Source organism: Podarcis vaucheri (assembly GCF_965113315.1).
Source record: "Podarcis vaucheri genome assembly, chromosome: 1".
NCBI lineage: Eukaryota > Metazoa > Chordata > Lepidosauria > Squamata > Lacertidae > Podarcis > Podarcis vaucheri.
The window spans coordinates 1913122-1939291 of record NC_138759.1 but is presented as its reverse complement, the minus strand read 5'-3'; the positions used below and the strand labels follow the sequence as shown (position 1 = coordinate 1939291).

General features: G+C 47.1%; 2 protein-coding genes across 8 annotated transcripts in view; one reads left to right on the top strand and one right to left on the bottom strand.

Annotated features, from left to right (window-relative positions):
• The first annotated feature begins 517 nt into the window (after positions 1-517).
• MIS18BP1 (MIS18 binding protein 1) lies at positions 518-19839 on the top strand. 7 transcript variants are annotated; one of them, XM_082229663.1, is made up of 17 exons: positions 519-616; positions 1877-2652; positions 3328-3453; positions 4299-4753; positions 6470-6552; positions 7208-7338; positions 8063-8153; positions 8680-8837; positions 9498-9664; positions 11998-12094; positions 12972-13740; positions 14084-14247; positions 14682-14833; positions 15527-15672; positions 17060-17141; positions 17897-17966; positions 18894-19839. In XM_082229663.1, the coding sequence occupies exons 2-17, from the start codon at positions 2031-2033 to the stop codon at positions 18983-18985; spliced, it is 3405 nt and encodes a 1134-aa protein (XP_082085789.1). In that variant the 5' UTR covers positions 519-616; positions 1877-2030; the 3' UTR covers positions 18986-19839. The 7 variants fall into 7 exon arrangements, 6 of the variants coding, with proteins under 6 accessions (XP_082085790.1, XP_082085791.1, XP_082085789.1 ...); XM_082229662.1 differs by having other exon boundaries at positions 4296-4753; XM_082229661.1 differs by having other exon boundaries at positions 3328-3474.
• Positions 19840-20373: 534 nt separating this feature from the next.
• The window catches only part of FANCM (FA complementation group M), a 76832-nt gene continuing 71035 nt past the window's right edge, over positions 20374-26170 (bottom strand). The window contains exons 20-23 of the mRNA XM_082229624.1: positions 25281-25730; positions 23086-23407; positions 22013-22304; positions 20374-21665 (exon numbers count right to left, since the gene is read on the bottom strand). Of these exons, the coding sequence (XP_082085750.1) occupies positions 21551-21665; positions 22013-22304; positions 23086-23407; positions 25281-25730 (1179 nt within the window). The 3' untranslated portion in view covers positions 20374-21550. The remainder of the gene's footprint in view (positions 21666-22012; positions 22305-23085; positions 23408-25280; positions 25731-26170) is intronic.

The following is a 26170-nucleotide window of genomic DNA, read 5'->3' as shown; positions in this document are numbered from 1 at the left end:
GAATTTGCTGCCAAGGAGTGTGGTGGAGTCTCCTACTTTGGAGGTCTTTAAGCAGAGGCTTGACAACCATATGTCAGGAGTGCTCTGATGGTGTTTCCTGCTTGGCAGGGGGTTGGACTCGATGGCCCTTGTGGTCTCTTCCAACTCTAGGATTGTATGTCATGCTGCCTCTGCTCTGCTGCCCGGCCCCGATCCAGCTGCCTCTCCTTCGGCCTCCCAGGCGAGCGGGCGAGGCGCTCCTTGCAAGGCCCAGGCGGCGCCTCCTTCGGGCGAGACCATCGCCCGGCAACGCGCGGGGGGGGGGACCAGCGGCGCTCCTAGGCCGCCTCTCCGCCTGAACCACCCCAACGTTCCACGGGGGGGGGGAGCCAGCGAGCGAATGCCAAAGCACCCGCTTCAGCCCCGCCCAGAAAGGCAATATACGCATGCGCGCCCGGTCCCGCGCCTCCCCCCTCGGCGTCCAGCTTCCAACATGGCCGCCCAGGGGCTTCCGCTTCCGCCGCCTCGCGCCAGGGGAGCCAATCGGCGTGGTGGGCGCCGGATTCGAAGCTGGCGGCGGGCAACGGTCGTCGGCTGAGGGGAGACGCGGCGGGAGTCGGGGCCGCTCGGTCGGGGGGTGAGTTGGGGCCTCCAGGCGCCTCCTCAGGGGCGGGAGGGCGAAGGCGGCCGGAGGGAAGCGGGGGTCGGGGGAGGGAAGGAAGGAAGGGCCGCCCGCCTGCCTGCCTACCTCGTGGGGCTGTTGTGCGGAGCGGACGGGAGGGGGAATGAAAGAAAACTGACAGGCCTCTTGGTCCCCCAGAAGTCAGGCGGGGTATAAATAATAACATTATTATTAGTAGTATTAGTATTACTATATTACTATTATTATTGGTTCCTTCCTTGTGGAACCAACTGCCATCCTTAGCAGTCATCAACAGTTATAATAATAAATACAGTGGTACCTCGGGTTACAGACACTTCAGGTTACACACTCCACTAACCCAGAAATATTACCTCGGGTTAAGAACTTTGCTTCAGGATGAGAACAGAAATCACGCAGCGGGAGGCCCCATTAGCTAAAGCGGTCCCTCAGGATAAGAACGGGCCTCCGGAACAAATTAAGTACTTAACCCAGGGTACCACTGGAATTATAATTTTTTATTTATACCCTGCCTTTCCCGGTTTAAAAACCGGGCTCAGGGCTGCTAACAGCAAATATAAAACAATGATTTAGTTGCGACTTAAAAACAGCATAAAATGCAGCATCGATATCAATCCAATTCAAAAATTCAGGGGTCATTTTGGGGAGAGGGGAAAAACAAAAACCCAGTCAGTAGACATCAATTGATCACCAGGCCCAACTGGCCAAGTTGGTCCTACCAGGGCCAGCAAGGTTGCCGCGACTTCTGCTGCAGAGTATCTGAAGAAGTGTGTATACACATGGAAGCTCATACCTAGAAAGCTTATACGTACTTAGTTGGTCTTTAAGGTGCTACTGGAATTAGTATTTTAAAAAATAGGGGAAAGATTATTTTAAAGACTGTCTTAAGACAAAAATACTTGATTCTCTTGGTACTGCATTCAGAAGCACTTTGATAGTGGACATACTGGGGGGCAAACAGCCTGTTATAATGGGACAGTCATTTTCATTAGGACCAAAACAAGTGTGCAATGTTCGGTGTAGCCTACAAATTTTGATACAGTTTCTTTGCACTGAATGTGAGGGACTTTAAAACAATTGCATGATATATTGAAATATAACTGACAGTTGTTGTTAGCCATTGGTTTTTCATTGTCACCAAGCTTATGTTGCCTGATAGCTATGATAGAAACAATGTTACTCTATCTTGTGTGACCATCAATAAAAACAAAAACAACAATTATGCTTCTTTTGCAGGTAGGATGCGAAGAAAAAGTAGACACACTCAAATCCTCTTTTTTACGTATTTAAAAAAGACACCTACATAAACAGGCCTTAATGAATTTACTTTTGACGCAATACCTGTTTTATTGAGATGATTGGAATCCCTTGATCTTTTAAAGGTACAGCCATGTCCCCACTTCCTTCTCCTAGAAGAAGAGAAATGTCTTTGAAAGGTGTTCTCCTAAGCAACATCCCTGGAGGTACGCCGTTAAAGGATTTTGGGAAATTTCAAGTGGATTGCGTTCCTGCTTCAGCAATGAAGAAAGCTATTTGGCCTTCAGAGGTTCCTGCCGGCCAAATCCTTGGCTTGGAAAAAGGTGGCAAAAGAGGAAATGTTTTCCAGTCCACTTTAATAGCTGGTGGTACTCATGCTAAAGAATTGCTTGACCTCAGCGAGATAAAGCCGGTTTCTGAAGGAGAACTGAATCCACTTGCCTCTTGTCCGAAACCAGAAGCTGTGCCACCGACAGGGAATGCCGCCCTGAAACGTAAAGCTTGCGGGCAGTTATCCCTGGAGTCTCCAGCAAAAGTCTTCGCAAGAATGAAGACCAGGGCAGCTCTTGCTAAACAGCAGAAGTTGTCACAAGAAAAGAAATTGTTGAACGTAGACATTACCACAGATTATATCCTCACTCCTGAAAGGCATCTTGCCCCTTTGGGAAGACAAGGCAAAAAATCCCAGGCTGAAGATGATAAGCCAAAGGAGAGGCTGGCTGAGGAGCCCCTTGGAAAGGCCAGGGAAGAACAAGGTTTGCTTTATCATTTCTTCTTAGAAAATGCTGCTTAACAGAAGCTTCATGTTTAGATGTTTGGGGTGTAGTTGCAAACATGAGCCTTCACCTCTTACCAATGGGCTCCTAGCAAACCTCCTGTTTCCATTTTGTTGGTTACCTTTAACCTTTGGCTCCTTTCCCCCTACTGTACTATACTTGTTGCTCATTATGTTCTTCACTCCAGTCACAGTCCTGATGTGCATGCAATCATCTGCTGTAACACAGGCTTGAATAATTTTATCTCCCACCACCAACTCTGCAGAAAGGTCTGCCCTTGGGGAAGGGCTGTAGCTCAGTGGCAGAAAGCCTGACTTCGTTTAAGGCACCTATGGAGGCTGTGGGCAAGCAAAGACAGCTTGCCAACAGTACAACTGACTATTCTCTGTGGGTGCTGGGGGGAGTAGCATGGTCAGCTAACTCAAAATAAATAGAAGTTGTAAACCAGTGTTTTTCAGCTAGGTTCTAAGTAGCTCTGGGATCCCTCAGAAACGTATCTGAGTTTCCTCAGAGAGTAGTTTCCCACTGCTTGAGGTTATACGTTGTGCAAATTTAAATAGAGAGCCTTGTGGAATGCACATTATTTCTAACACATAATCCAGAGGCTACTGATATACCTTTGTTAAAATCCTTCTCTTGTCTTTCCCATTTCAGTGCCCAGCCATATTGCAAAGAACAAAAATGTTTGTTCTGCGGTAATGAGCCCTCCAGTTTTGGAATCCCCTCACAAATTTTTCTCACGTGTAAAGCAGAAGCTGCAGCAGAAACCATTGGAAAAAGGTACTTCTCCACAGAAATCACGTCAGGCTGTATGTTTGTCCCAGGAATGCTTACTCTTTCAGTCTGCAACAGAAACATCTGGGGTACACTGAAGGAAGGAAGCACTTTGCAGTTGCATGAAAACTACTGACCAAAGTCATTCTTTGATGCCTTTAAGATTCAGTTTGTGAAGCATTACAGTGAAAGATTGCTCTAGTTATCCTCCCATCAAACTTCAAAAGGTACCATGTAGTCAGCACTCGAATATGATTTGGCAGTTGTTTAAGGTCTCTGATATTTAAAATGGCAATAATCAAAGCTTCTTAGCGTGATTGCATGACTCACTGGTGGAGCAAAAGGGTTGACAGTTATCTAAGCCAGCTGACATCACAAATAACGAAATGCCAAGTGGTTGGGGTTGTGCTTTAATTCCATCACTGCTTCCATTCACCTGTCTTGACACCTCCACAGCCCCTAATTCTGATGGAATAGAGGGGTGTTTTCTAGTTTTACGTTGGGAAGATAATGTTACCATTTTTATAAAAGGTATAAAAATATATTGGAAGCTGCTGGAGCTCTGAATGCCAAGAGGTTGGATTTTTTAAAAGTTTAAGTAGGAAATTCCTTGAGGTGCTGGGGATTGAATCTGGAATTTGTAAAGTGTGTCCTCTACCATCGGGTTTTAACCCTTTTATGATGAGATGTTCAAGAGAAGCCTGTTAAATGCCTACAGTGTGGTCCATTTGGAGAGAGACTTGTACTGATTAAAGCAAATAGCATAACAATAGCAGACAAAATTGTGGCTGTGCTAATGAACACTGAAATGTCAGATAACAATTGAGTTGTTCTTGTGTTCTGTGTAGTAGATGCTTCATCTTACCAAACCAAGCAAAATGTCCCTCCTTCACCAGCAGTGAAGCAACCTTTAACTGTATCCAGTTCACCCAAAAAACTAAATAATCTTAATGAAGATTGTCTAAACCCTCCTGCCAGTGAGGATGATGAATTTATTGTGGAACCAGTTGAATTGGACAATGAAACTTTTAGCATGGGAGTGAATGTTATAGACATGAGCTTTGATCTTGTTAAGCCTGGGGAAACCTTGGAAGAAATGGAACCTGGAAGACTTCCTGAAGAAGGAAGAACATCACATCAGTCCAATCAGAAACCTGCCCCAAGAAGGCAGCAGGAGTTGAAGGCTGGGCCTCAGACGCTTCCCCAACATTTGTGCGATATTATTTTTGCTACTCCAAAAGTCCAAATACCAAGGAAGCAAAAACAAGTGGGGGCAAATTCAAGCAGTGATGACACAAACGAGGAGGTAGGAGGTTGTCTCTTATTCACAATCAAAAGCATTTTTGGTGGTGGTTTCAGTTCAGGTGCTCTTAATGAGAAGGGGGAGGTCTGAATGGCTCAGTAAGCACCCTGCTTAATTTAGATTATGTGCATGGCTAATCAGTGATGACAGCAAAGCTGCCAAATTGAGTGTACATGAAATGCATAATGTTTTCTATAAAACGAAACTGTAGCTCTGTAGACACTTTCACATTTAAATGTTGTGAAATTGATAAACAAGAAGTAGCATAATTTTTTTTTTATTATTATTTATTTATTTATTCAATAATACATCGCCCTATACCCAGAGGTCTCAGGGCGGTTCACAATCAAGACCACAATATATAAAATCAAACCAAAAACAATAACCCAACTCAAAAAAATCCCCCAAAGAGCCACATTCTAAAAGGGCGTTGGTGAATCTCTGGGAAATTTATTTTGAATAGATATGTTTTTCTGTGAATGACTTGTTCAGTGATTATTTATAAATTTCCGTAATACAGGAAGCCCACAACTTACATGTATTTAACTTGTGGACATTCAGCTTTTTGTGTGTGGCAATAAAAAAAACTCATTAAAAGGGATGGGAAGGGGGTGGGTTTCGAGGAAAAATGACTCTGGCAGTCTCACCCTCCAATAAACCCAGTGGGTTTAGACTACATGCGATTTTGACTTTAGCAGTGGCCCCTGGGATGTAACCTCTGCGTATTTTGCAGGCTTACTGTACAGTAATAGATTCCCTGTTCATTTCAGTGCTACTTTTATCAAGGGAGCTCATGGGTGATAATCATACAGTTGGAAGGGACCCGAGGGTCATCTAGTCCAACCCCCTGCAATGCAGGAATCTTTGGCCCAAGTTCATTCTAGTACCAGAAGCCAGACACTTTTGCATGCACATGAGATGTAGGGTGTTGCAGGTGCTCATGCGCTCTGGCCTCTAAATGTGATGTGCTGGCCCAGACTGCGTACGCTTGATGCTACAAAGCCAGAGGGTTATAATCAATGAAGTCATCCCATTAGGGTAATAACTTTTGCTTGTGCAGTGAACTTCCTCGCCTCTTCCTGTGCCCCTCTTTTTGCTCTGGAGGGCTGGGGCAACCCCTGAACAAGGAAGGCAGACGAAGTTCCCTTGCGCAAGTGGAGGTCTTTGAGCTAACATGGGATGATGATGATGATGATAATAATAATAATAATAATAATAATAATAATAATAATAATAATAATAAATTTATTATTTATACCCCGCCCATCTGGCTGGGTTTCCCCGGCCACTCTGGGCGGCTTTCAACTGAATATTAAAAACAGTACAGCATCAGTCATTAAAAACTTCCCTGAACAGGGCTGCCTTCAGATGTCTTCTAAATGTCAGGTAGTTGTTTATCTCTTTGACATCTGGTGGGAGGGCGTTCCACAGGGCAGGCGCCACCACCGAGAAGGCCCTCTGCCTGGTTCCCTGTAACCTTACTTCTCGCAATGAGGGAACCGCCAGAAGGCCCTCGGCGCTGGATACAGTCCTTTGCATCTGAGGCCAAGCCTTGTTGGCACTGAAATGCCGATGTCGTATTTAAATACCAGGGCATGAAGGGAGCATGTGACTAGGCCGCTACTGTTTTCACAATGGTGTGCTTAAATTCCAGCTTTCAGTTTATCGATCTCTGTAGAAATAATTGTGGCCCTTAACGGTTTCTCTAAATTTGTAAAGGAACAACAGATGGTCTGCCTCAGTGGATGGAGAATCAAGGTGATCAATAACAATACCGCTGTGTGCCTGGAAGGAAAACGGAGGTAAGCAACTTTAGTTCTCAGCTATGTTCAGATGTATTTTGTTTGTGTATAGCTAGAATCTGCTTCTCGATTGCATTGGGTGGCCCCAAGGACTAGTAATAGGAAGAAGGTAGAGGGTGTGAGTGGCTGCTGCTTTTGTCTGTAATGTCACAGCCAGCAGATGAGTCCTGGCTGCAGATGGGAAGGGGGGTCCTGCTAGATACAGCATTGGCTCGGGGGCTGGGAGTACCTCTTTCTAGTTCTGGATGGTTTGGCAGCTGGGGGCCCCTTTTGGAGAGAGATGTCTTGGCCACCGTCCTCAAAAACGGAATAAACCATATGAGCTCAGCAACCTTGAAGCAAAGGGGAAAAAATCCAGACTGAATTATTGCAGCATTGCAGACTGGCTATGGATACAAGCTGAATTCCCTTCTAAGAGAATATGGTTATATACGTATCTCTCTCCTGTTCACTAGAATTTACCAACTCTGGCTTCCCAGTCTATCTAACCTTAATTCTGCCTACAGTCTTGCTTGCCAATTAGATAAAAAGCCCAGTAGTTAATGAAGGCCTTGATTCACTTTTGTGACTTGGGGTGCTTTTCATTTTCCCCTTAGGTTCTCCGTTAGCTAACCACGGAGCACTTGTTTGTTATGTCCTCTCTCTTTGGTTTCAGGGATATGAACGGCGTTTGCTGGCATAGCAATGCCATTGTGGAACGAATGGCACCCAACAAAGTTAGAACTTCATCTGGAAACGTCTACAAGTTAGAAGGGTGCGTTGACGCAAGCACCATGAAGAAAGAAGGTATGATAACTTGACTGAGAAAGAAGAGGACAGGCTGGGATTCATATAGGCTTCCTCAGGGGGGGGGGACTTCACCCTCTGTTCTCTCCAGGGATACTGAGCTTTCTTCAGCATGTGGACTGGACCTCCGATTTCTGCTGCCACCGGTTCAGCTGGCCTATTTCGATGCCAAATCTGCCAAATTGCTACAGTCTGCCAGGCTTTCAGGTCTTGGGTGACGGACAATGTGACTTTACCTTCCTCCCTTGAGGGTGGTAGGAGCTGGGCTGTTACACTGGTGGGAAGCCAGCAGAATGCCAATTCCCCTCTTGTCCTGGGCCACAGGGGGTCTCATGTGGTGTGCGTAAGCCAATTACATTGAAAGGTACACACCTCTAATGGTGCTGTACCACAAAATACTAATCGTGAGTTTCACAACAGCTTAAACCTACTCCACTCTCAAAACTGGGTGTGTGGAAAATTAAGAATTCTTCTAAATTCTAGTTTATAAGAATCTGCCCAGACCTTCATGCTCATCACATTTAACTTGAGTCCTTTGCTGACCTTTACGTGTTTCCTGCACATGTGCATCTACAGAACCGGATGCTTTAAATTTTAAGGATTTTCTTGAGGCACTTTAGAAAATGGAACGCCATTTGTGTTTGGGTCTGCCAAATGTTTCTGACACCTGACACATAAGGTTTTCTTTTTACTCTAATACATTGTAATACCTTGCCTCAAACAGGAATGCCAGCTAAATTCATAAAGAGGTTTGAATCTGGAATTCCACAAAACTGGAAAATGTGTGTTGAGGATCTTCTTCGTTTTCTGAGGAGGTAAATGCCACTGAAAATAATATTTGTGCCATAGAAAGCTGCTTTGTTCCAAGTCAGACCCTTGGTGTCTCTAGCTCAGTGTTGTGTCTGCTGGCTGGCCGTGCCTCCCCTGGGTTTCAAGAAAGGGCCCTGCCAGGGGGTGTCATTGGCACAGCAGATGCTCTGCCAATACTTACTTTGCATGTGGCTTCCGACAACCTATTCAATCCCTTTTCCTTGATCCCGTTTCTTTACAGAGTGATTCTGCTGCCGGTTGCCTAGGACTCTTCCATGGGTTTGGGGTAGAGTGGGGGTTGTGTCTTTGCTCTGTGCAAAAGGGGAACAACAAGCTCTGGGCGTTTTGTGGGCAGCCAGGTCTGCTGCTTCAAGGCCTGAGGCAAACGGCTTCAGAAAGTAGCTGCTGCAGGTTCATGGACGACGCCAGTGGTTTTTTAAATGTTTCATAGAGGTTTTGTATCCACGAAAAGTCCTTCTTAAGAGATTCAGTGAATTAATCCTTCTTTTCAACAAAACCTCTCAATGCTAGGAAAGAACAGAGAGCCTTCGCTGCAAGCATGGATAGCAGTGAAAGGGAGGACCCTGTGGAGATGGAGGGCTTAGAAGACATGCCCAGAAAAGTTGGGAGGAAATCTAGAACGAGAAACACCACTTACGTGGCAACACAGCAAAGTAATAACAAGCTCGGTAGGTGTTATTCTTTTGTTAGGCCTCAGATGACATTAAAAGCCCAATAGTTTTATTGACTGATGGATCAATAATAGTATTCACTTGTTTTCCAGCATGTATTATCATTCCCCCCATTCCCCCCCACACCCAATACTCGGTTATCTAAAAACGGAGGCCTCCGCCTGTGGCTTGGATCAGGGATGGCCTTCCTTCGGTCTCTGCCTTCTTTCTTGCTGGATTGTTGTCCCAGGGCCCACCAAGGGATAGGAGACAGGCAACCATTTGACTGTTCCATAGGGCATCTTTGCCTATTGACATAACTGGCTATGGAGTTGTTATTTGAAGAAGGTTGCCCCTGGTCAGGCGTGTACATTCCATGGGTCTTTGAAGGAGAGAGAAATGCCCAGGAGAGCGCTTCTTAAGCCAAGCAGAACGCACAGATTGTTCAGATGGTGGTTGCTAAAAGCGCAGAAAACCCTCTTTTTATATTACCCTTTCTAAATAAGCCCAGGGTAGCTTCTTTGCTTTCCCCACGGGTGCTGACTGAGTCAGCTGCATGACACAGAAGCTGCCTTAAGCAAACAGGGGGGTCGATTTGGAGCTGGATCCAGTTCTGCAGCTCCACCGACTCAAGGGAAGAAAGCTGTTGTTGAAGGGAGCCTTTTTGTGTCTTGACAGGTGTGCAGCCACAAACATCTCTGCAGAACGGAAGAACTGACAGAAGTTGCACCCGCAGCGGCCGGCAGGTTAAGCCACCTATGCAGTTCTGGTGTGGGGAACGGATGCTTGTCGATCAGGCGCTGAATGTCACTGTGACCAAAACAGGCACCAACTATTTGACTCCTGTAAGATTCCACTCTCCTCACAGTTAACCCTGTTCTGGAATGACTGGAGACTAACAGTTTTCATGCAGTAGGGTAATTCTGTGGCTTCTGGACTCTCGGCAGATGGAGAGCGATAAGCTTTGGCTTATTATTAATTACATTTGTGTACCACCCTTTGTGCAGGGACGTGGCTGGCGCTGTGGGTTAAACCACAGAGCCTAGGACTTGCTGATCAGAAGGTTGGCGGTTCGAATCCCTGCAACGGGTTGAGCCCCCGTTGCTTGGTCCCAGCTCCTGCCAACCTAGCAGTTTGAAAGCACGTCAAAGTGCAAGTAGATCAATAGGTACCGCTCCGGCGGGAAGGTAAACAGTATTTCCGTGCACTGCTCTGGTTCGTCAGAAGCCGCTTAGTCCTGCTGGCCACATGACCCGGAAGCTGGACGCCGGCTCCCTTGGCCAGTAAAGCGAGATGAGCGCCGCAACCCCAGAGTCAGTCATGACTGGACCTAATGGTCAGGAGTCCCTTTACCTTTTACCACCCTTTGTCCGAATAGTGCAGAGTGGGTCACAGCGTGAAAATACACACAAGAACACAAAATACAGTGGTACCTCGGGTTAAGAACTTAATTTGTTCCGGAGGTCTGTTCTTAACCTGAAACTGTTCTTAACCTGAGGTACCACACTTTAGCTAATGGGGCCTCCCACTGCCACCGTGTGATTTCTGTTCTCATCCTGAAGCAAAGTTCTTAACCTGAAGCACTATTTCTGGGTTAGCAGAGTCTGTAACCTGAAGCATCTGTAACCTGAAGCGTCTGTAACCCGAGGTACCACTGAACATAATAAAAAGAAACCAATAAGCCCCCTCCCACAAACACATTTAAAAGACCATAGAATGGAATTTCCTAGCTTGTCTTTCTTTTATTATTATTTCATAAACTTCATACACTGCTTGTTTTTAAAAATAATATTTTTTGTTTGATTTTACAAACGTTAAAGTTATAACAATACCAAATATATATCCATGCTTAGAGATTTCTCTGAATCTCTCCAATCTTCCCACCATCCCTTCCATGGGTCCTATTGTCAACATTTTCAACTGCATATTATTTCATCCATATTTTATATCTCTCCATATTGTCCATAATATTTGTTACATTACAAGGGTTATTAGAATCCTACTTGTGTTTTCGTCTGCTTACAGTGGTCTCCTAAATAAATTATAATTTCCCCCCAATCTTTCTTGAAGTTTTTTTCTTCTTGGTTCCTGAGCCTTCCGGTCAGTTTTGCCATCTCGGCAGAGTCCCACAGCTTAGTTTGCCATTCTTCTATGGTAGGGACTTAGTCTTCTTCCCATCTCTGGGCTAGTAACATCTGTGCCGCAGTCATTGCATACACTGCTTGGTTTTAAAAAGTCTCAGAGTGGTTTACAAAAGATAAAACAGCAAAATCAAGAAAAAATTACAACCCTGCTTTAAAACATACAAAAGTTCAGATATTAAAACAGATTAAAATTACCTCTCTATGCTCAACTTTTCTACTACTTCTAATGCTTTTTAGTATTTTAACCTGATAGTTTATGATCCAGAAAGACTTTCACAAATAAAACGCTGGGAAGTTGACAGTGTCTGGGTTTGGTGGTGGGTGCAAGGGCCCTTTAGTGCAGGACACAAATCCGCTGGGAGAGCAGATCTGCCTGATCTTGCATTCTCCCAAAGGCTTGTCAGGATTCATCCCTGACCTCAGACAGGGTTTCAGAGATCTCTGAAGCTCAGGGTAATGGATGAGATGCTGCTTTTGACAGCTTATTATGTTTATATAAATTGTATTGTCACATTTTGTATTGTGCCTTGCAATGTGGGGCCTGGGTTATGTTTGTCTCTGTAAAGGAGATAGTTTTTGGTAGTTTATTTATTATTATTATTATTTGTATTCCACCCTATAGCCGTAGATCTCAGTGTGGTAGTAACACCTTCTGATATTCTTATGTATGTATTTCTCTTTTGTAACATGAAGAACTATATTAAAAATGAGATAAGATCCTCTTGCTTCAAAATAAGTTTGGTAATGACCACAAACTTTGACTGGCTCCCAAGGTCAGTTTGAGATCCTACAGCTCTATGGGCACCCGCAAGGAATATATATCCGTAGTGGGATTCTGGCTGTATATGTAAGATCTTGTTCAGTCTTGCACATGTGTCTTCCCCTGATTAAAACGTTTGTAATTGTGTAACTAGCTGCTCATGGAAGGCAGCCTTAATGCCTTCCTAACCCAGATAAAGCATCTGTTGCATGTGGAGTCTTTGTCTGAAGATTCGTGTCGCCCTTTGCTTACGTTCATTGCCTTGTTTCTCAAGACAGTGAGCAGTGCACGACGTCAGGGCAGGCACAACATCACATCCCACGTGGAAAACAGAGAGGATTGTGAAGAAGTACCTCCAAGCCAAGCAAAAGGTAAAAAGAGTGCACCCTGTCCTTGAATCATAGAACTGTAGAGTTGGAAGGGACCCTGAGAGTATCAAACCTCTGCTTACAAACCTCCAGCTTTGTCAACATCCTTCTTAAATTGTGGCTCCCACAACTGGACACAGAACCGCAGGTGTGGCCTGAGCAAGGCAAAATAGAGCTATGACTTCCCTTGATCAGGACATTAGACGTCTGAAGATGAAGTTTAGAATAGCCTTTTTTGCTGCTGCATCACAGCATTGACTCATGCTATGCTTGGGGTCTACTAAGACCTTGAGGCACAGAAGGTCAACAGTGAGTTGCTTCAAGCCTGGCAAAATGTCGCTGGAGGATGAATTCTGCTCATGCTCAGGGCCAAATTTAGGAAGGTTTATTGCTCAGGTCAGATTGGCTAGTGCTTGGGGTGGGAAATGTGTGTGTGTTTGTCTTCCTTGTAAAATCTGGATTGCCTCAAGCTGTTTGTAGGAGGCTGAGCTCTTGTGCTCTCCTGTGTGACATCTCCGCAATCTGCCTTTAATTGCAGTGTTGATATGGGTAGGCTGGACCTGAAAGCATTTTGTTTATCTCCCAACGCAGGGCATGTGCCAAGGCATTCTGCTCTTGATCTGTTCTTCGCTGATGGGAAGACAGTTGGACTGCCAGTTTTATTTACAAAATGATTTCCATCCATCCTGTTACTGTTTCAGCTTTATCAGTGTTGCCTCCATTGCACTTCTGTCTTGCTCGTGGAGAGAAATTCTGTTGCATGATGGGTGTCTCATTTAGCTTCACTGTGCAAGAGTTTGGATTAAGATTTGAGGACCATTTCCAAATCAGAGATTCTATGAGTCTATTGAGAATCTTTGTTTTGTTTTGCTTTCCCTAGGAAGGACAAGACCTGAAACCACCAGACAAACTGAGCCTGCCAAGAAGCAAAATGCCTGGCGCTTTATTTCTGACTCTGAAGAAAGCGACTATGAAGCCACGATCGCTGATGCTCGCAAGAAGAAGGCTGTTGTTACTCTGACGCCACTGAACTATAAAAAGATGCATGAAAAGGCCTCCAGAAAAAGCAGCCAGCCCAGGAGGAAACAAAATGTGCCAGCGCAGGGAGCGAAAGCAAATTGCTACCAAAGATGTTTAGCTGAAAGCTCCATGCCAAGCGAAGATGAATCTAGCGAAGAAATGCCGTGTATCCAGAGGAAGGTCCAGCCCACTGTCAAAAGAGGGCCATCCAACAGACAGCAAAGTGAGACGAGGAAGCAGCTGCTGGAGCCAAGAGGGTCAGAGTCTCCTCCAGCCCATTCTCAAAGCAGAAAGTTGAGGGTTGCTCAGCCCTCTGGGAAGCAAAACAAGTTGGAAGAGCCAACTTCTCCAGACTTGGCTAGCAGTGCTCAAGGGTCACTCAGAAGGATTGCAAAGTTCAGGAAGTACAGCCCTGAATCCGAGTCCGAAAGTGAAATGAGTGTTAAAGAGTTTCAAGTGAAAAGGGAAAACTTAAAGGCCCAAAGAGCCAACAGTGAAATTTCTAATACTGCCAAGTCCTTGGCTTTCCCCAGAAAGACACCTGGGAAGAAGCTGTTAGGGAAGGGTGGGGATTCTTTCCCAGATGTTAACGAAGATTGGACTGAAAAGGAATTGCAGAAACTACACAGGTAAGTGGTGGTGTTTGGTAAGAATTAAGCTCCCCCACCCCCAGAGCTATGAGATGAAAGCTCCTCCCAGTTCCGGTTTCAGCTGCTCCTCCAATGCAACAATAGTGAAGCCTGCAGATCCCTAATTTCCAAACCTTCCTGCACTCATCCTCTCGGTGCTCATCATGTGCTGTGCTCACTTCACTCCCGCTGCCCCTCCATCCTCTCCCTGGAAGTTCCTACATTTTCTCCTTTCTTGTCTGATGCGTCTGATGTTGGCTTGCAAGGCCTCCTTTAGGAATTGAAACAGGAGTCAAAGAGCAACGGTGGGCTTGAGCTTCACTGGGTCTTCTGTGTTTTGCAGGGCTTTGGCTTCTTTGCCCAAACACAAGAGCGACTTCTGGCTGCTTGTGTCAACGGCTGTGGGAACACGATCTGTTGAAGAATGCCAGCAAAGGTACATGGAAGAGCAGGAAAGCCACAAGCGGGCCCCAAAGAGGACCACCAAGCGGAGAAAGGAAGAAAGAGGTAGAGGAAGGGCCTTGTGCCTGTCTTCCGGGCTCCGGGAGCAGACGCAGAGGCCAGCAGAAGCCCCCTGCAAGAGCCAGCAATTGTCTGCTCCCCTCTCCCGCTTGCTTGTTCTTGTGGGGATGTAGGAGGGGTACCTGAAGTGGCTTAATAGGAGAAAGGACTAATTTTTGAGTCTGACCTTGAGAGAACGGAGGTGCGCTCCAAACACATCAGGAAGGGGTGGGGTAAGGAGAAGAAAAGAGCCAGGGTGACGACAGTAGGTCAGAGTGTTTGCCTGTTTATACCTGTTGAGAAAGAGAGAGTTCTATCTGTCTGTGAATTCTGCCTTTAAAGTGGTATGTAAAACCCACATTCTGGGCCAAGGGGCAGAACTTCAGCTCAATACATCAGCCCAGCTGATGGCTCTGTTTGTGTGTCGCCCTTGTTGGCAGAGGAGGGGGCGAAGCAGCAGCCAGTGGCCGTTGTTGCAAAAGTGGGAACGCTGAAAAGAAAGCAGCAGATGCGGGACTTCCTGGAACAGATGCCGAAGGACAACCACGATGACATCTTCGCTACAACCCCTTTTCAGAACAGGAACACAAAGGTAACTTTTGCACCTTTTATCCCAAGCAATAAAAAGTGCTCCTGGGTGCAATCTGTTATGCAGGTCCATAAATTTACTGCCCACCCCCTCATCATGTTGAAGGCTCCCTGCTCTCTTTCCATGCTCAGGAGCTGGGAAAGGGTCCATCCCTGGGCTCCTGCTGGGCTTCAGAGATGCTCCAGAGCTCAGTGTGATGTCTGGATAGACCTTGTCTCTCCAGGCCAGCTTTGATTATGACTACAAATTTTGGTTGGCTTCTGAAATCCATCCAAGTTTTGTGGAGTCCTGCAAAGGCTATAGATTCTCCCAAGGTATCTTCTGGGTATCAAAGGAAGCACACTTACATGTTCCTCTTTTCCTCGGGCCTTTTGAGCCCTTCCTCTCCTTTCCCCTTCACTCCACGGTGTATCTGCTTTGTCCCCTTGGGGTTTTAGCATCAGTCTGGACTCTCTTTCCGTAGTTCTCTGGTCATCAGTCTGCCCGTGCCACTATTGCTGTTGGCATGGCTTGTGTGAGGATGTAACTCCAGCCTCCTCTCCCAGAGCTGAACTGTCAGCCACCGTCAAAACATTTGTTGTCGGTAGAGAGAACAGTAGGTGACAAATGTGAGGAGCTGAGTTGGGTTAGGAAGAGTCTTCCAGCGCCCGCCAGGCCTTGTCTTATGGGGGGCCGTAACAAAGATGTGATCTGTAGTTACCACAGTTTCGTACCGTCCCAGAGGAAGATGTCTTCCAGCTGAAAGACAGCCACCCCATCACACCCTCTTCGGCCATCTTTCCGTTGGTGAAGACCCCTCAGTGTGAGCACATCAGCCCTGGCATGCTGGAATCCCTGGACAGGTGTGTACTACAAGTGGCTTCTCATAAGATAAGGGCGTGAAGCTTGGAAGAGACCCCCACCCAACTCTAAGATTCCAGTTTCCTCAAGATTCCTAGCCAGGGGTCTAACATCCAAGCATGCATGTGCCGCTCGTATAGCAGAGTTTGACCAGATGGACCTATAAATTGGAATTGAACTGGGCGTGTGGCAGGGGGTGGGGGAAAGGCATGCAAAAAGAGATTTCCACTGTGCTGGAAAGTGCTGTTGGCAGTGAGTGAGGGGCTTATGGGATGGTGAGCCAGGGGTTTGAAGAAGTGGCTGCTAGACGGGAGCATAGTAAGTCCACAACTTACACACGGTTTACTTACACAATTGCAGCTTTGGGGAGGGGGAACAATAAGAAGGGCTCCCTGAGGTCTCACACAACCTTCCCACAGCCCATCAAGCAAGGCAGGGGGCTCTGAAATCTTTCTGCGCTGGGTTTTCCTCCTGCAGAAAGAGCTTTTAGGTCCTCTGCCATGCAAGGAAAGATGAGAGAGAGGCTCTTGTGAGATCTCCCAGACACCTTACACAAATTTCCAGAGCCCGGTAAGGCATTTGGCAGTTACTGGGGTCTTCCATTCTGTGATTTTGCCTTTGCCTGTGAAACCCCAGAACCTAACCCTGGCATAGTTTTAAACCCAAAGCCAGGTTTGGGATGGGGAGTGTCTTAAGGCAGCAAGAAAACACAGCTGCCCCCATGGCCCTGCCTTCTCTTTCTAGCCAGGCTTCCTCTTAAGTAGCAAAAAATGAACACTTGCTGTCTTGCAGCTGCTTCTTAGGCTTGCTTTCCCTTCTGGAAGGAGACTAGGGCAGGTTCGAGCTGCCTAAGCACTCTAGGGTGGTTATTAAAACTCAGTGAGACGGATTCTAAAAGGCTTTTTACATTGCCTGCCTATATGCTTTGGAGCTGAATTCAGGGTGCTGGTGTTGACCTATACTTGGGACCCAAATAACTGAAGGAGCAACTCCCTTCATCAGGCTGCCCATGTCTTGAGGTGGTGGTGATGGGGCTCCTCGCTCTTCCACCACTGGGAGGTGTTTGTTAGGCAGTGATGTGGGAAAGGGCGTTCTTTGTGTTGGTGGAGTCCCGTCTTGGAGACAGCTGTCCTTCTGGAAGCACTGGTTCTTTTCTCCTTTGGGTGCTGCGTAAAAACCCATTTGCTTGTTCGGTCCTTTGCAGGGCATTGTTGAAGCAATCCGCCTTTTAAAGATTCGCACTGTATTTTGGATTTCCGCCCCCCACTACTTTCTTTTGTAAACTGATTTATGTTGCTATGGTTTCAGGGTTTATTTTGCATCCTGCCCTGAGATCTTGTGGCGAAGGGCAGATTAGAAACTCACTGGACAAATTGTTTTGTGTTGTAGGAACTACGAAAAGCGCGTGTTCCATCTGCAAAGGAACATCAAAGGCAAGGAGCGCACATGGCACAACGTGAAGAAGAAACAGGTGCGATTCCACTTGAGCAGGACACGCCAAGCTCCATTAAGAGCGAAAGGAAAAGGCAATGTTCCCCAAACTCACCAGAGCAAGCCCCTCGCCCTTGCTGTCTTATTTTATGTATCAAATACGTGGATATACCGCGCGTCATCCTGATATGATGGGATAAAGAGAAGGAACTCCATGGAAGTGCTCCTGCGCCCTGTTCACTGGGCACTATTGTGGTTTTGCTTGACAGATCTGGTGAACTCCTGGTGTGGGGAGAGCTCACCACTGCCTGTCTTTAAGCTCCATCAATTTTTTGCCAATAACAAGCACAGAAAAAGAGTGAACATGTCAAAGGCTGCTCAGCTCTCTGAAAATGCCCTGCTCTGTCCTAGTGCTGGCTTTATGGTCACTTAATCCAAACCTCGTTTGGGCCCCTTGCTTGCTCTGAGCCACCAGTAGGCAAACTAAGGCCCAGGGGCTGGATCCGGCCCACTCGCCCTCTAAATCCGGCCTGCGGATGGTTTGGGAATCAGCGTGTTTTTACATGAGTAGAATGTGTCCTTTTATTTAAAATGCATCTCTGGGCTATTTGTGGGGCATAGGAATTCGTTCATTCCCCCCCCCCCATATAGTCTGGCCCCCACAACGTCTGAGGGACAGTGGACCAGCCCCCTGCTGACAAAGTTTGCTGGCCCCTGCTCTGAGCACTCTGGTGTTTCCGAGCCTCTCTGTGAAGCCTCAGTCTACAGGAAGTAATGTTTCCTCTGTTTCCACAGGCTGGGACCGTGTTCACCACTCCCAATTCTCGAAGAACGACCGTCTTTGCCTTTGATGAGCATATCAAAGGTGAGCATTAACTGTTGCTTGCTCTGGACTGTTTGGGGCAGGTCTCTAGAAAGAGGAGTCTGGCGTTTGGGGGTCCCTTGGCTATCTGTGTGCTGGCACTAAGGGAGCAACCAGAGAAGCCCATGGCGGACAGGTGGGGGAAGTGGATTATGCTGCTCTGTGGATCGCAAGGCCCTTCTCCCGTTTTCATTATTAGCTATAGGAAGGGAGTTGCACTGGCTTTGTGTGGAAAGGTTTTCCCATTTGAGAGGTACCAATAGGGAAGTGGAGAGAAGGGGCAGGAAGCAGGGCCTATGAGCCTCTCGCTGAACCTGCTAGTGCCTAAATACTGTCCTGCTGCGGTCCTATTTCTGAGTGCATTGCCTTAGACCAAGCAAATTCCCAATTTTAAACAAAGAACACATTTAATAATAATAATAATAAATTGTTATTTATATCCCGCCCTCCCCAGCCGAAGCCGGGCTCAGGACGGCTAACAACTATAAAATAATACAATAATAATTCAAATCAAATTAATGGCAACCATTGGGCAAGAGGAGGGACTCAGGCTGTGCCCTGGCCAAAGGCCTGGTGGAACAGCTCTGTCTTGCAGGCCCTGCGGAAAGATGTCAAGTCCCGCAGGGCCCTAGTCTCTTGCCTGCAGCAAAATTAGAGGCTCCTATTTTTGTGGATTCACAACCTTGAAAAGGCACCTTCCGTGTCAGTTGATTTGGAGTAGTCTCTCCTTTCACTGCCTCCTTTCACCTTGAAACAGAATCTCGTTGGAGCCCATCCTGCCTCTAACACAGGCATAGCTAACCTTGGATCTTCCAGATGTTTTAGACTACGATCTGTCATCAGGGGCAGCTGGGGAGGGATACTCTAGATTAGCCACTCCTGCTCTAATGGGATCCTTCTGGTAACTCAGGTTTTCTCCTCCTGCTCTAGACACCTTGGCTCCAGCTGGGGCGGGGCAGCTCTTCCAAGAGGATGAAGAGATGCTATCCGATGAAGAAGAGGACTCTTATTTTTCCACGTAGGCAGCCGCCTGCCTGCACCTGCAAAGGGCAGTTTGCTAACAGGTCTCAAGTCATCTTCACAAAGCCCCAAGTGTTTCTCAAGCCTTTATTTCTATGACTTACAAAAAGGCTTGAGAGTTTTGCATTCCATCTTTCTGGAGCTGTGTTAAGGTGCTGCTCAGGTGTTCAGAATACAAAGATGTCTACTGCTGCTGTTTGTGGTTGCTCTGTTTTCCTGGTGGAGGGGTCTCGCGCAGAGAGGCATCAGCTGCAGGGAACTATTTGGCTTTAAGAAGCAAAATAATGTTTTTAAAAGTTACTGTACAATAAACTTCCAAACGTGGCATTTAATATCAAAAGGATGCTTACGTTTCCTTCACAGAGCAAAGAATAGCGCTTATATATATTTGTACTAAACCTGTTTCCTCTGTGGCTTTTAAGTGTTTTGGAAATGTTGAGTGTACCCTTTCTACTGTCTGTGTGTATGTATGCAGCGTGTCTGTTGCAGATCTTAATTGGCAGCTTAAAGTTTAAGAATGAAATACGCAAGCAGCCTTTTCTGGGAAGTAAAAAGACATTGTCTTCTCTAAGGGTGGGTGGAGACCCAATGGTGATGGGAAGTGTGTGCCTTTCATAAAAATCATGAGCCGCATCCTAACTCTCCAAGTTTAGCCCAATTGAGAGATGTGAAGTCATTGTGAGGAGTGAAGATTTTTGAAAGAATTGGAAAAAAAAATGGGAGTGGGAAATGGCATTCTACATATGCAAAGTTGCTGTGTGTAACTTGGTTTAATGTAGAATCATGTCTGGTATATTAAAAGTACTGTTTACTCAATTGAATTATTTTTAAAATTACAAATGGAGCTGCAAGCTTTTACCATCTCATGGGTCAGTTTATTTATTTGGTGTATTTCCACAGGTGGCACTGTGGTCTAAACCACTGAGCCTCTTGGGCTTGCGGAAGGTCAGCGGTTTGAATCCCCGCAACGGAGTGAGCTCCCGCCACTTTCCCAGCTCCTGCCAACCTAGCAGTTTGAAAGCACAACAGTGCAAGTAGATAAATAGGTACCGCTGCAGCAGGAAGGTAAACGGCGTTTTCGTGCGCTCTAGTTTCCGTCACGGTGTTCCGTTGCACCAGAAGTGGTTTAGTCCTGCTGGCCACATGACCTGGAAAGCTGTCTGTGGACAAATGCTGGCTCTCTGAAAGCGAGATGAGTGCCGCAATCCCATAGTCGCCTTTGACTGGACTTAACTGTCCAGGGGTCCTTTACCTTTATTTCTGGACCAGATTCTTTCTATCTGCAGGCTTTTTAATATTCAGTTGGAAGCCACCCAGAGTGGCTGGGGAAACCCAGCCAGATGGGCGGGGTGTTAATAATAAAATTATTATTATTATTATTATTATTATTATTATTATTATTATTATTGGAAACAAACTTTTACTGTTGGTGTCAATAGTCAGCTTTCAGTGATTCCACCTCCACGCTTAGACAAGATTTCTCCTAAGCTTGCCACAAGCAAGGCCCAGGCAAATTTTTCAAAAGCACCAAAGTATAGGATGCCACAAGATGGCAGCAAATCATCACCCGAGTTACACAAATCAGAAGGCTGAACTATGGAGAAAAGTTTTTACAACCTGTGTAAAATTTGACTATTTATGCATGCATAATCCCAACTTTTGTTCCTTTTTCTTTGAGGCAACAACTTGCATGCTCCTAATCGCCTTGTTCACAATTCCTTTTCTTATTCCACTATTCCCCTACAGGAGCCTCATGTTCAGTTAGTCCTAGTCCTTACCTGCTTTCCACCTGCCTGTCAGCACCGAACAGAATTGCTGAAGCCCCTGCCCCTTATACCACACGTGGGGAACCTTTGAGCCCTCCAGATGGTGCTGAATTACAGCTCCCAGAATCCCTAGCTCTACGGCTGATGTAATTCACCAGGTAGCAGAGGGCAAAGGTTTTCCCCACCTGCCGTATACCACGATCGAGCAAAGAAGAGACCACTTTTTTTGCATAGGATAGATTTCTGACAAAGGCAGACACTGGACAGTCCATACACCTAGCGAATTCTTGTAACCCCTTTTTTCCAGCCCTCCCCCCAAATCCCTACAAGTGTCTAGTTTGATCAGTGATGAACACACAGCCCTCCACATGTTGATGGACTTCAACTTCCCTCAGCCTCACCCAAGTGGATGGTCTCAGGCTCCCCACTCCCTGAGCTGGTTTAAGAAAGTTCATTTTTAGCTGTTATGTGGAAAGCACAAAGCTTTACTCTTAAAACTTTCTCCAGGGAAGGGAGAGCAAAGCCCTTCTGGCTTTGTAAGGAAGTAGGAAGAAGAACTCAAGCAACACCCTGTTCTTGAGATGGAGAAGGGTGTTTTTTTCAACAGATGCATAAACTCTACCCATTTCAGAATAAGCCCCTGTGGTAAGGCTGCATTTGCAGTTGCCTGGTTTCTCCAGAGGAAAATGGTGGCCTGAAACTCACTGAGTTCAGAAGTTTATTTACATATCTTACAACGAGGAGATGTAACAATAAAGTGCGTCTTTTAAAAAGGGCGAAACCATTGTGATTTGCAGTTGGTCACGTGATCTTCTCAGGCAGCATCTGAGCGTCAAAGGCGTAGTGCATGTAATGGTAAACCTTCTCTGCCTTCTGCTGGCTCATCCGGGTGCGGGCTGCCATCTCGCCCAGGGAACTGGAAAAGAGCAAAAAGGAAGGAAGGCTGAGCTCCATCGCAAACCAACAGACAGGAGAAACACTGCGCGCGTTTGGGCCGCAGGAGGCTTCTTCCAATGTGCCTGAAGGGAGAAGGAAGAGCCAAGTGACTGGCAGCCTGCTCAGGACAGCGCAGTGGATGGCTTTGGTTTCGCACAACACCAAGTTGCATTGAGGAATTTGCTACCAAAGAATGTGGCAGGGGCTGCTGAGATCAGAGTCCCTGAACAGATATCAGCCATCACAAGTTGAGGAGGGAGCATGCAGCCCACTCTAGTGCGGGTTTTCAGGTTTGGGAAACAGGAAGAGGCCCTGCCCAAGCCCTACCTGTTGGCTGCCTCCTTCACCGAGCCAAAGCAGTGGCACAAGGCCAGGGCCTCTGGGTAGCTGACGCAGGGAATGCTCAGGTAGAAGCGGAGGGCATCTTGCCTGTGCCCCTGCACCTCCGTGGGCACTTGGATGGCCGCGTTCTTCCGCTGCTCCAGCGAAGCCAGCTCCTTCAGCAAGTCAGCCGTCTCCTCTTGGCAGGAGCTGAAGAGCACACGGATTCCTGCCTGGACGAAGGCCAACAGGAGGCTGTCGTAGTGCCGGCTTCTGTGGAACACTCTCCGTGCTTCTCCTGGAAGTTTACAGAACAAGAGTTTGGTGTCAGCATTCCTCCTGTGCTGCCAACCTGAGAGGCTTCCAGATTTCTCGCTATCAGTGCCTTTTTATTCCCTGGTGCCCCAAGTGGCAAGAGATCAGCTTCAAGGTGCTAAGCACAGAGATGTGGGGAAGTTGTGGTGCTCTGGGTGTTCCTGGGCTCCCTCAACCTCACCCCTGATGTTGACCTGGGGCTGTGGGAAGTCCAGCAAAGCCTGGGGGGTGAGCAGAGGCTCTCCATTCCGTCTCTAGCAGAAGGGCCAGTTGTGTTCTCAACTGCTGCAAGTTGTCAGCTGTTACAGCATTTCACAGCCCAGGGTGGCAGAGGAAGACCCTTAAAATCAGGACCCGTCTTTCTCTTCTCTTTCACCCAGAAAGAGAGTTGAGTGGAAACCAAGCAGGCAGATACAAGTTCCTGATCATTCCTGCACTACCGAAAAAGGTGCAGTTCCTAGTTGCCTCTTCATTCTTCAAAGTGGAATGAAGAACCTTATCGTCTTTCAGTGCATGATCAGAAGCAGCTGGGATAAGATTGTATTCAGCACTTGGTGGGACAACACAGTTGACCAGCTTCCTCAAAAGGTCCCATGTGCACCATGTTACATTTCTACCTCCTAAATGGCCATCTCTGCTCACCTGTATTTGCAGTGCTGTAGCTGCTGCATTTTCTGTTTAATGCTAAACAGCACAACCAGCAGAGCTGGAAGCTGAAATGTTTAATGCCCAAGGAGAAAACCCGCCAAAGCCCGGAGACCCACCTGCTTTGACTCTCTCCTCCACGATCACACAGATCCTGTCAAACTTGCTCTTCAGCTGCTGCACGCGCTGGACCACTCTGCTCCTGTGTGCCGCGTTCAGCAGCTCCGCCTGGCATCTCCTCTCCACGGCCAGCCGGCTGCTGACAACGTAATCGCAGCTGCCCAGTGAGCAAACGTGGACCTTGACCCCATGAACAGCTTTCAGGGTGGAAATGACGTCCGGCCCAGAGGAGATCTCACGGCTGTCAACCAGAACGCAGAGAGGCAGTGGCGGGTTCTTCCGGGGGCAGAGCGCCGCAAGGTGCCCCAAAGAGTTTTCTGGCTGAAAACATTGCAAGAGAAATCATCACTCATCATCCTCGAAGCTGCCAGAGCAGGAGAAAGCGAAGGCTGAGCTTTTGTTATCATCACCCTTCATAGTGCGTTACCAGTGCACCCCAGAGCCTTGCAGGGCTTCCCAGGTGACACAAGACCACAGTCCCTGCCTCCAAAGTGCTTCCAGACTCTCTTGGAAGGGGTAGGTTTAATACTACTACTACTACGATTATGTATTTATTTATACCCAGCCTTTTCCCCTTAGCAGCTAAAAACAGGGAGGTGGAGAGTGGAACATTCATTTAGGCAGAGGTTGGATGTTGACTATTTGTCAGGGATTCTTCAGCTGTGACTCCAGCATCGCAGGGGTTGGACTGAATGACCCTTGGACTCTACACTTCTATGATTCTACCATCTGAGGGCCCCTTCCAGACATCCTTTTCATCGAGCATTAATGATGATTTGTTCTCAGGAAGCTATTGGGGCAGTTACACACAATCCCGCTTTCAACACTGCTTGCGCCTGTGAAGGTTTTGGGGGGCAGTCATGCTGCTTCATTTCCAACCAGGGCACGCCTTGTTACGTCCTGCAGAAATCCTGCACCTCAAAAGTTCCAGGTTGTGTGTCTGTGTGTGTGGCTTTTGTTGCACTGCAGTGCATGAGTGTCCCTGCAGGTGGCACTGAGGAAGCATCACAGAAAAGCTCCTAAAGTGAAATGATGTGTGGATGGCTCAGTATAAAGAGACCACTAAGGCACTATCAGCGCATCAATGACCTGTTTAGGGCCCTAAAATAGACCACCAGGAAAAACAACAGGGAAATATAAGTAAGGGCTGGTAGTTTGCCTGACAGTCCAAATATTGCATAGAAAATGGCAGTATTTGACAAGTGGTAAAGGTAAAGGCACCCCTGACCGTTAGGTCCAGTAGTGGACGACTCGGGTTGCAGCGCTCATCTCAATCTATAGGCCAAGGGAGCCGGCATTTGTCCGCAGACAGCTTCCGCAGACATGTGGCCAGCATGACTAAGCCGCTTCTGGCGAACCAGAGCAGCGCACGGAAACGCTGTTTACCTTTCCGCCGGAGTGGTACCTATTTATCTACTTGCACTTTTTGACGTGCTTTCGAATGGCTAGGTGGGCAAGTGGTACAGAACCTAAATCCCACTTTTGTTTAGACATGCTTCTAGCCTCATAGTAGAACAATTGCACACACACACACACAGAGGAGTCACCTGCAAATTATTCCAACAGGGGACACCTGGGGAGGAGGAGGTGGTGCCTCCCCACAATCTTTCATTGACCTCAAGTCCTCTGTAGTCCTCTAGGCGCACGATAAAACGTAAATGCCATTGCAAAAACAGCTCATGCACATTTATTCAATTTACATGCAGAAGGTGATTTGTGCAACCCCCAACATCTCTGGTCTGAAGGCCGTTAGGCAAAAAGGCTATAAAAGGCCTCTGAGCATGACCAAGGGGAACCGGGGTGCTGCCAGCCAAAAGTGCGCAGAAATGAGGCTGCATTTTAATGTTGTATTTTAATCTTGTTGTTAAGTTGTATTTTAATCAATTGTTTTTATACTTGGTGTTAGCCGCCCTGAGCCCGGTCCTGGCTGAGGAGGGAGGGGTATAAATAAAATTTATTATTATTATTATTTTATTACTACATTTTCACAGTGGAGGAGGCAACCAAGGGGGTGGGTGGCACCTTTTGCGGAAGGTTCTCAAGGAAAGCCTGAAGAAGCATCCCTGGCGCTGTGGGATATCTTGCCTCCGGGCGAGAGCTTTGACCAGATCGCTTTCAGGGCTTTGGTCTGTTATTCTAACCCTGGCCACAGATAAACCAGCAAAGGAAGGAACAGCTTAAACACAGCCCATACCTTTGACGTTGCCTGGAAGTCCAGTTCTTCTGACAAGGAAGATTTCAGTCCCACGAGCCCTTGGGTCCTGCTCTCTCGGGGTGGACGGATCTCAGCCTTTGGAGCAGATGTTCTGCAGTCCAGACGGTGGTCTAAAGCCAGTGATGAGGACGCATGTGAGCCCTGGTCCGCTTTCGCGACGGGAGGCGGTTCCCTTCTGACCCCACCTTCATCTTCACTAGAGCTGCTGAGAATCTGGATCCGGGAGCGTTTCTTGAGCGGCGGGGGAGCAGCCTCTTTCAACTTCCTCCTGCGTCGGGTGCAATACTGCTTTCTCCCCTGCCCAAAGCTCTCTTGCAGCAGGTTGAAGTCAACACAAACTTCCTCATCTTCACTGGAGCAGCTTTGGGGGTCCTCCACCTCCTCCACACAGAAACTGTCTGCCAAATAGCTTTCATCCTGCTCTGGAACCTGGAAGGAAATGAAACCGCTGAGGAGAACCCACACCATGATTTGCGTATCCCCAAGGCAGGGCCACAGAACATCTTGAGCCTCACGTGGGCTGTAACTGCAGGCCTGGCCAGCTCCAGCAGATGAAATGCAGGTGACCTTTCCAGTCAAGTCTGGAGGAGTTTTCAGCACATGAGGCTGGCACAGTTTCTAATGACAAAATGACGTTGATGTGTCACTTTGTTCTCTGGTTTACAGGTATGAATGGAATATGGCAGAAATCCAGAAGGCAAATGCCTTAATTTGCATGAGCCAGTTTATTTTGGCACGTCTACCCCGCCCTTCCTATTGAAAAATACAGCAAGAACCAGAACAGATGACGTTTATAGGGTTGCTAGAAGTTATTATTGTAAAAATGGACAAGGGAGAGGATGATTTGTTAAGAGGTGTAAAGGCAATAT

What these genes read in the sequence shown, in the direction of transcription:
- MIS18BP1 (XM_082229660.1), top strand. Translation starts at nt 2,031, where the DNA reads ATGTCCCCACTTCCTTCTCCTAGAAGAAGAGAAATGTCTTTGAAAGGT. An exon ending in TACTTCTCCACAGAAATCAC is followed by an intron (nt 3,475 to 4,295) that starts GTCAGGCTGTAT and finishes TGTTCTGTGTAG; the next exon opens with TAGATGCTTCATCTTACCAA. An exon ending in GCGGAGAAAGGAAGAAAGAG is followed by an intron (nt 14,248 to 14,681) that starts GTAGAGGAAGGG and finishes CCTTGTTGGCAG; the next exon opens with AGGAGGGGGCGAAGCAGCAG.